The sequence below is a fragment of the Pangasianodon hypophthalmus genome, chromosome 26 (assembly GCF_027358585.1).
Source record: "Pangasianodon hypophthalmus isolate fPanHyp1 chromosome 26, fPanHyp1.pri, whole genome shotgun sequence".
Lineage (NCBI taxonomy): Eukaryota > Metazoa > Chordata > Actinopteri > Siluriformes > Pangasiidae > Pangasianodon > Pangasianodon hypophthalmus.
Window position 1 is genome coordinate 17,950,762 of NC_069735.1, and position 10,213 is coordinate 17,960,974.

The following is a 10,213-nucleotide window of genomic DNA, read 5'->3' on the forward strand; positions in this document are numbered from 1 at the left end:
ATTATTGGCTTTGTAGTTATGCATCAGTGTTTTAAATCTGATGCAGCAGCTACAGGAAGCCAGTGGAGGGAATGTAGTGATGAGGTTGAGGGTGTGTGTGTGTGTGTTGGGGGATATGGTCTCTAAAACTCATTTTTAGACTTCAGAGCAGGACTCTTTAGAGTTCAGAGCAGAAAAAACAAAGGCAGAAATTAGCTACAGGAAAACAAGGAACACATCTGTAACACAAGGGCATAGGAGTGGGGTGCAACACATAGAGCAACTGAAACGTTCACATTCAGTAATTGTATCAGCACACCCAAAGCAGATATGTGAGTTACGTATTTATAATGAAACACAAACCTTTAAAAAAGACATTTATTGTTGTGTATAGAGAAGGTTTATCATACTGAAATGAATTGAAAGAGCACTTCATTATTGTATACAGAGACAAAGAGAGAGAGAAGAAAAACCTCACAGACAAACAAATCTGAAAATATTTAACAAAATGCAAAATAAAAAAACTGTGAAATAATCTTCTAATCAGACCTGTTGCTCTGGTTCTTTTTACAAATCGAGTTGGTCTTTTCTGGTCAAAACATAGCCTATCTATCAAATGAGATATGATGAGCTTCTGTGAAGTTTCTGTCCACAGGATTGTTGGAATTGACATATTTTGATGTTTTCAAAGGAAGACTTACTGACTGAGATAGTTCTTACTGCAGAACTGAAAGTCCAGGGGTGGAACTGGACCTGATCCAACTCCTCCTATAACCCTAACCACTAACTAATACAGCATTCTACAACAGGAATAAAAAACAAGCCTATCCAGCCTGAAACACTCTGAGTTGTGTTCACCCCTGGACTTTAATTTGACTCTGCCCAGGTAGGAGGAGCTGGATCCGGTCCGAATGAATCCTATGGACTTTGGGTTCTGCAGCAAGGGTTACTTGGAGTCTGAGTGGCTACAACCAGCTGAAACACAGTCTGAGCTGATCAAATTACCAGATGGTAAGTTATGGTGGTGCGTTACTTATTGACTAAACTGATCAATAAATGTTTGAAATGTTCAATAATTCAGAAACTGGTTCCTTTCTACCAGCACTTACCTGCTGACAAAGACGAGTAACACTTTACAATAACAGTCCATGAATAATCATGCACTAATACCTGAATTAATATTTACTTTTAAAAATGAAAATACTTTCATAAATTACATTGATCTTCCTTATCAAACGTAGAAAGATAATAATAAACACCAATAAACACTGTTGCACTATTGTCAGGACTGCTGTTATAGAAAATTAATCAACACCTTCAGACTAATCAGATTTGAGAACTAAACAGCACTGTGGTTTAAGGTAATATAACGGGTGCTACGAATTACAAATAACTCAGAATGATTAGCACTATGATGTACGAAAACTAGCCACATTAAGTAACGTTAACAATAGCATAGTCACATGAGCTGTTCTCGTTCTTGAAGATCACTGTTACAGCTGCACCATTAGAACCGGAGTCAATACTCACTGCTGCATACGTTGGGCTTTCACAGATTTCAGATTTCACAACCAACGGCTGAGCAGCACTGGCTGATGAGTCAGAGAGAATTGTGGGTAACTGAGCTGTGGAGTAGATGTCCTGATCAGGAGAATCTGATAGGCGTTGTACTGAAGCATAAATGCTTTGTGAAGAATCATTTGGATCTGTGGGTAATCCAGTGTTGGAGTAAATAGACTGGGAAAAGTCAGGGGGGATTGTGGGTAATTGAGCAGTGGAATAAAGTGTGTTAGAAAGGCATCTGCTTTCTGGAGGTGAAATCTGAGAGCAAGAAAAAAAAAACATGGAGTCTGACAACTGTGATCAAGGTGCCATATTAAAAAGTATAAAAATGCATTCATTTTGTGAAAACTAAGGTCTTAAAAAATCCTAAGCAAAGTAAGTCTTAAATACAGTCCAAGTGATATATCTGTTTTAATTTGCATATTAAGTGTGTATATGTAATAGTTTTGTGTGTGTGTGTGTGTGTGTGTAATAATTAATTACTATTTTTGTGATCATTCTCACCAGTTAATTCAGAAAAGAAGAAAAACTGAAGAACTGATATAAGCATTGCCACATGAGAGGACATGGCATTATGCTGGATATTAATAGGATTTATTCTAATATGCCCATCTGAGTAATTCTGATGATTATGTAATACATCGGAAGTGACAGCTACACTGGTGTTCGTTTGGTTTTGTTAAAATCTTTCAGTGCTAAGAGGGTTCAGTGTAGACCACTGCGTCAGTGAGAGCATCAGTTCCAATACTGAGCTGATTTTGAAAAGCACAACTCACCACACGATTGTTTGAGGAGCATTGTGGAGAATGGGCTGGAGATGAGGCTGGAGAGTGGAGGGAAATACATTTTAGTGATTTTTTTTTTAATGGCACATCATATTATGAAAGCTATTTATTTTAATGTATATAAGCAGAGTATTGATTGTAGATAAATATGTTCCTGACTGTATAATTCATGCATATCCATTTCTGTCCACTAGGGGCGCAATATTGTTCTGTCACTGCGATTCGCACTGGAGACTCATGAATTAATAAATTAATATAGAACACAAAACTACACTCAAATTCATATAAAATTTTTGTTTTTTTTATATATAAGAAAATAAGACAATATTTTTAAAATAAACTCTGCACTCGTTAACAATGAAAGCGCTCCAATTCGAATAGCTAATTGTCAGGTTTAAAGACTGTACTGAGTAGACAGACAGTTTTTAGGTTCACAGCTAACTTCTGATTAATATTATCAGTAATATGTTAGTTGAGCATATTAGTATATTAGCACATTACTAGCTAACAACTTTAGGTACCATGTTTATTTCCCAAGTTAACTGATTTAATATGAGATTAAAATGTCTTTAAAAAGCAAGAATCATGAGTAATCAGGTTATGTCAGTCATTCGTTGGCACATAAGCAAAGATCAGTTGAAAACATTGGAGATAGGAATTTCTTTATGCTAATTCCTAGGAAAAAAATTTCCAATTTTCACAGGGGGAAAAAAATCACTTTTAAATGGTCCCTTAAAATGATTTTCAACTAATAAATTTTACCTTATATGAAATTTCTATTTAATTAACCAGAAGTAAGCCACATGCTTATTTATTCTTTTTCACTTATGACAAAATAGTAACATCCATAATTCCAGATTTTCTCAGTAATGTATAATAAAACCAAGACAATTTCTGAACATTTCTCCTGAAAAACACTCTCCATGTGATTAGCGGGTGGTGATGACCATTTTACATCACGATCTGTTTTTGCACAGAGATCATGTAAAACTAGGATACTGAACACAATTAGTTAGATGCAGTGAAAACATTCAGACTTGGCATCCCAATTTGTTTCATAAACCAGAGTTAACTCTATTCACTCGTCCAGCTCCTGCTCTCTCTAACAGACACACAAACAAACCAATAATAACCAAGAGTAGGCGGTTCCTTAGCTTCCATGTTCTACCCATTTTGTTTGGCAACATAGCAGCATTGCTCACAATTAGGCAAGACCAGCACATGACATGACATGAAACATGACAAACTTGTTTAACCACAAGGAAAGCACCCCAAAGAGTGTGCTGAAATCCAGATAACATGGAGAGAGAGACACTTATGAAAAAAAAAAACAGTAAGCACTGGAAAGACTTCACTGACTTGATTTCTACAAGTCCTGTTACAGCCATTCCTCATCCTCAATAAACACCGAAACAATGAAACGTGAAACACTTATCATTACACTCATCAAATTATCATTAAAAATGCTCAATATAATTGTCAAACCAACTCAGCTAATGTATTCAGTATTTAAATATATTTAAATACTCACTCACCTGTCAATCACCTTTCCATTCATTGTACTTTTTTTAAATACTGAAGACATTAGTAGAAGTGACATAGTTTTTTATCTGACATTTTTAAAATATGCTATCCGTGCTTGATTTTTTTCATTTTTAAAAATAACTGTTTACATTTTGCTGTGAAGTGCACTTTATTAAAATTGGTTTGAAAAGGGATTTCGGCCTAAGTGGTCTCTATTATTCTTTTTATTTGAGGTTATGTTTCCTTGTAGTGCTACAATCATCATCAGCATGATTAAACTGTGGATCATGATTCAGTCTGTAAAAATCATGATATGATACTTTTGCCAGATCACATGCACTGAGAAAATCACGTCACTGAAGCACTACAGGACTACAGGAGCAGTTGCCATGGGAATGAGCACCGTGTTGTTGCCAGGCTGAGGGAAGTGCTATAGTCGCAGGTCCCCAAATTTTGGCAGAATGAGACTAAAACTACATAGTCTGCATTTAACTTTAAAGGTCACGTGTTATGCATAATGTCTCACTGACGTTAAACTTTACAGACTGTGAAGTACTTTTGTATATTGCACCAATAATTTTGGAATTTCCCTATGCTATTACTTCATGTGTCTTTCACCACCTCGATTTTTGACGTTGTAAAGTGTTCTGGATTTCAGTTATAAGGTTGGGGTTTTTTTTTTACACATACCCTCACTGCTCTACCTTTTAACCTTTATTTAGTAACATATTAAACAGTTGTGTGAATTAAATATTTGAGTTTGTGTGTATGTGGTACCTTGGGTCTTCTTTTTCCTCTGTAGAGTTACAGCAAATGAAAGCGCAATGAGAAGTAGCACTAGAACCACAGACACAACAATGATGACCATGAAAGTTGGAAATTCTGGGAAGGGAAGCAGAGTCATAATGTGAAAGTCACATTTAAACCATGTTCTAATCATTCAGACGTTCAGACTTTGTCTGAATAATTAAACACAGCGTAGATTAGGTTGTAATCTGTGTTGCGTGTGTAAGTAAAGTGAAATTGAAGATGTAGAGGATGTGGTTGGTGGTCAGAATGTTGATGACTGTCCTGATGTGGCTGGAATATTTGTTCATATAGAAACTCGATGTGAGTTTGCATGTTTTCACACCTAAAGGAACCAAAAAAAACATTGGCTGAGGCGCACATAGAGCTGAAAATGGCCTTGTAAATCTCTTTCATTCACTGGTCAGAAATGAATTGACTGGAAAAGGTAAACAAACCTTTACCAAGAAAAAGGGGCATAGAGAACATGGAGCCAATGCTAAAAAATAACTAGGCTAAAACATCTTGTGTGCTGCTTTAATTTTCTCTTTTTGTTCATCGGAAGGAATCTCCAGAACTGACTGCATTTTTGCAGCACTAATGCTCTGCACTTTAGCTCAGTTTGCACCTCACGGCTTAGTTTAGCAACCTCACGTGTACCATAAATGCTGTAACCCAAAACACCTGGCATGTCTTAGTTCCAGTTGCAGTTGAGATGATTCAGAGTGGATTCTCTTCCTCACTGCATTCAAGAACCACATTGAGGTGGAGAACAACAGGGTTCCACTCAAACAGACTAAACACTGCATGTGTAAAAGCACACTGAGTTTATGGTGCATATTTTCAGACCACAGTTCATAACTGGAAATGTAGAAATCACACGTGCTCAGAGAAACCACACTGAGCGGGTAACCACACCGGGCATAGATATAAATGGAATAAATGCCACATGTGTGGAAGCACATTAATAGATAGAATGATATTGTGGCTGAAGCTTTAGGTTTCGCAAGCAGCTCGGTATTGCTGAAGTGGTTTCAACTTCCTCCAACAGACTGAGCACCAGGCCAGAGCATGTACAGTCACAATACAGTTGTGGAAAATGATATTCTGCACCTTTATCCTTTGGCAAAAATCTGCAATATATGACATATAGAACAATATTCTGCAGAAAGGCTTGTCTGTTTGTTTTTGGCATAAATTGAGCAGCAACAGTTTGCTCCCAGTATTGCAGGTTTTTTGTGACTACAACATGTATTGCAGGCTATTAGAAGCTACTATAATGCAGTGGTTTACAGGAAATACAAAAACGCTCAAGCCTAAGAGATAGTGCTTGCCTGGTTGAAGAAATTTCCTGTCACCCACTAAACCAAAAGGCAATGTGGTTAAAACATTTACACAACCATAGCTGATATTGTCTGCCTGTGGTGGTTGGGTGTGTGTTCTCTTTCTCATGTAGAAGAATCTTAATAACGGCTCAAATAACACGTGATATTTTACTTACCCGGGGATGAAGGAACACTAATTGGGTGGTTAGAACTATTTAGTGGAGTACCTAAAAAAAATCAGACACAATGAACGACATGAAGAAAAAATGTAATAAAGAAGAGATCAGGCAAAAAGTTCGTACCTGCTGTTGAATATGCGCTCTCAGCATGCACTGATGGACTCATGAAGTGGGCTGAAGCAGAGTGTGTGGTGTGTGTGGAGTGTGAGACAGTACTGATGACAGGATCATCTGAGAGAATGGAAACAGGATCATGCTACAATCTTTTTAAATTCTCAAAGGTTCACATTTTCTAGATTCAAGATCCATGAGCCTCGTTTAGCAGTGTTTTCATGGCAACAAGGAAATGGAAATTTCTTCATATGTAAGTGTGTATACTGATAAATGTCCAAGTTTTTCAGACAGCTGAAAATGACAAAATGACTACTAAATGTTAAAAGAGCACCTACTAAGCACAGTATACACTAAATCTTACAGTAATGCAGCTCAGCCACTGCAGCATGTCAGCTGCTACAGACACACACTAGCTGTTCCTCTATTATAGGTCACCATTACCTTGTTCTAATTCAACCCCTAATCTTATTTATCTTAATTTATGGATGGACTTTCATTGAAATAATTAACATGAAGCAATTGATTTTCATAAAATATTTATTAAATAGGTCTGTAATTAAAATAAATGAGTGATTTAAACTTGCATTTATATAACTCATTGCCACTTATAGTATTTGAAGCCAATCCGTCAAGATTTACATTAGTGAGGTTCCTTATGCATAAATTTACACAACCTCAGGAGTGAAATGTAGGATATGAATGTTTTCACAACTAACTGGATCTTAATGAATGTCACATTTCCTGTGTAAGTTGTGCTGTGAAAATTTTTACGAATAAATTTGTTCTTATCCAACTTGATAAACGAGGCCCATTCTATACTGTACATGGTGCTTTAGTAATCTTTCTCACTCAATGAATTTATGAGTGAGATTTTTCTTTATCTAGATTTATCTCCTCTGTGTAACTCACCCGTTTTCACCTTCAATAGAATCTCTCTGTAAATATCAAGCCATGTCCGCTGTATCGCACACCAGTAAGTGCCTTCATCCTCTGGTCTCAGATCAGTGATGTTGACGGTGAAGACTTTGGCTGTTGTGTCGTCATACAGAGAGAATCTGGTGTCTTTAGCAGCAGATCCAGAGCGAACAGGAATGTCTTTATACCCCACAGTGGGACATTTACCTCTGCAGAGATACTTTTTGTAATCTTCATATCCAGATTTGTAGGGGCATTTAATCTGAACTGATCTTCCTCTGTGTCCAGTTACTGTAGTTACAGCATCAGTACCAACTGGAAAGAAAATAATTGCATGGAATAATGCACAACAAAAGGGACTAGATGAGACATGTTTATACCGCATGTGATTTATACGTGGATATTTACAATTCAGTTGACAAGTGAATCAATCTGGCCCTTACTTGAGTTCTTGTCATTGTTTTTTTTTTTTTATGCAGTAATCTAATTTCTGCAGACGTAATAAACTAGCAAGCTAACTAGCAGTCCACATAGCAGGAGTATGATAGGCAGATACTATTTTATTGTACAGTTCATCCATTTCCTTCACTAAGATCTTTTTTTAACCAGTGAATGGCCACCGATGCCAATGCATACAAGGAGCATGATAATAATATAATTTGATAATAATATAACGTAAGATAATATCAAGTCTATAAGGGGATCAAAACCAGCAGCAGCTTATGACCATAGATTTTGGTGGAGCAGAACATTAATAATGACTTAGCCTCAAATAAAATTAAGTCTAGAGTTTATCACACTCATGCTATAGACTACTATCTAGTAACCCTGTAACAGGCAATTGGGAATCGACATCGTACAGTTATCCAGCGTACAGTCTAGCAGCCTTCTTTGAGTGATTATAGGGGTAGCTTTGTTCAACTGTGTTCGAGGGAAATCATTAACCAGTGTTAACGGGTTTCAGCAACATTTCCAAATACCAAATACTCAACAACCACACAAAACACCTGAACTGGCATCGGAAAATTTAGTTATTTTTTCTTTCTTTTTCTCAGCCTTTGCACAGAGAAACAAGTATTTCACATGTACAGTATTTCTGGTGTACAGACATTATCCACTCCATAAGCCCTCTTTACCTTTCTCACCTTTTGTATTGTATATTTTACAATGTAATTCTCCCTCTTAGCACGTGCTGCAGCTCTTCGCTTTATTTAGCTCCAAGTTTCCATGTTCATGTTTTCTGGTGTTGACTCTCGCTCTTGTTTCCAGTTTGCTCTTATGGATTATCCCTGCTTGTTTTTGCCTGCCTGTGTTCTGACCCATGCTACAGACTTTGATTACAATTTATGGATAAAGGTCACACTGCATTTACATAAGACCTCAACTTCTAAGGATGCAGCAACACGGTTTGTGAGGCACGAGATGCTGCTAGTGAGTGAAGAAAAGTGGCAAAATTATCAGAGTGAGGAAATTACATCTCTCATCACTCCCAAAGCCGCCTCATCACCTGCAAGCCCTGCAACAAATCATTCTTGGATTTGCCATAATAAACCACATGCTTTCATATACACTCCTGCATCTTGCCTCGCCTCTCAGCATGTTACATCAATACTTTTTTTAGGTTAACAATGAAAAAGAAAAATGCAAAATTCAGCACACACTGTGCTGAAGACAGAGAACAGACAACTTTGGGTGCAACAAGATTATGCATTTCTGTTTATGTATACATGTATATGGAAAATAGTGACTACTAGGTACTGTGTAACAAGGCTCTATTATACTGTAAGATTGTTAATGTCCTTGCTAACAGAGAATGGTCGGTCACCAAGGCCATGAATACACTATAGCACTGACATTTGTGCATTTTTTTCATCTTTTTAAAAGATGTGTCAGCAAGCAAACAGCAACTTTCCTTTTTGCTTCTGTTATTTTGCTGTATATCAAAGCCATAGTGCAGAAATCTTCCCTCTTGAAACTTGACATGGACAGTGATTCAAAATCACTCATCAAAAACTTCTAATTTGTGTTTAACAAAACCGACAAGAGATTGCAGGCTGACTGCATTGATAAAGAACTAGCCCTAATATTGCTTCATCTTGGTGATTAGTTAATCAAAGAAATTCCCTGTCCACACAGATACACACAGTCTTTAGAGTAGGTCCTTATTTTGGCTAAATGTGGACGAGGCCCCTGATGTCATAATATTATTATTTTATTATCATTTACTTACCTATAATCAGGCAGAAGGTGAGGAGGATCTTCATGCTCCAGACTCTCCACTTCAGAAAATAGTAATAAAAATGTTCTGTAAGTTATCTTACACACCCTCACTGTCTCTGCCTCTGTGAATGTGCAGTGACTTTATGTCTGGTGTAAGCAGAGCAACATCATGTCCACTTCCACTTTCGAGCTGGCGGGAGAAACAAGGTGCAAACTCCTCAGGAAGTGTATGTGTGAAACGCTTGCAAATTGCTTGAAAAAATGCTTGCATATTTCTGACACTAAAGCGGCATGTGTCCTGCAAGGTAAGCTGTAATGTCACTGGTTTTTGCAGCTTTTGGTGAGTTACAGAGCATATAAAATATTTTTTCTGGTTAAAAAGTGTACCAGCTTTTAATATTATTGTTCTGCATTGAGGATCTATGTTTATATAACTACATATACTCCAGGGTTTACTGGAATGTTAGTGAGAAGATGTATATCACCCTAAACCTTAGATCAACATCTTCCAACTTAGATCAACACCACTGTCAGTGTTTAATGGTCTGAGACTGAAGGCCTCTACTGACCTCTAGAGCACAAAGTGTGTACAGGAACAAATCATGAGAGAAGACTGCTGTGCTCTTCATGCAAGAATACAAACATAACTAATGAGAGGCAGACAGGGGAATAATTTGACTGGATTGTAGATAATTATGGTGCTACTCTAAGAAAACACCTTCACATATTCATGTGCTCAGTAAAGATCTTCTGCTCCTTGGAAGTCACGTCTTTCATTCCTATGTTAACTGTGACAGTACTGACAGTGTGATGCCATTCATTA

General features: G+C 37.1%; 1 protein-coding gene across 1 annotated transcript; it reads right to left on the reverse strand.

Moving 5' to 3' along the window:
- Nucleotides 1–252: 252 nt before the first annotated feature.
- Nucleotides 253–9,531, reverse strand: LOC113525650 (CMRF35-like molecule 1). The gene is made up of 8 exons (XM_053229903.1): nt 9,401–9,531; nt 7,165–7,485; nt 6,265–6,372; nt 6,139–6,189; nt 5,322–5,379; nt 4,629–4,783; nt 2,319–2,365; nt 253–1,800 (listed from the first exon to the last, which is right to left on the reverse strand). The coding sequence occupies exons 1-8, from the start codon at nt 9,432–9,434 to the stop codon at nt 1,414–1,416; spliced, it is 1,161 nt and encodes a 386-aa protein (XP_053085878.1). The 5' UTR covers nt 9,435–9,531; the 3' UTR covers nt 253–1,413.
- Nucleotides 9,532–10,213: the final 682 nt, after the last annotated feature.

Bases quoted from the DNA above. Each gene is read 5' to 3' on its own strand.
- LOC113525650 (XM_053229903.1), bottom strand. From the start codon at position 9,434: ATGAAGATCCTCCTCACCTTCTGCCTGATTATAG. The intron at 6,190-6,264 runs GTACGAACTTTT...GATTTTTTTTAG, and splicing joins GAGCGCATATTCAACAGCAG to GTACTCCACTAAATAGTTCT. The intron at 4,784-5,321 runs GTGTTTTGGGTT...CTGAATGATTAG, and splicing joins CTGGAACTAAGACATGCCAG to AACATGGTTTAAATGTGACT.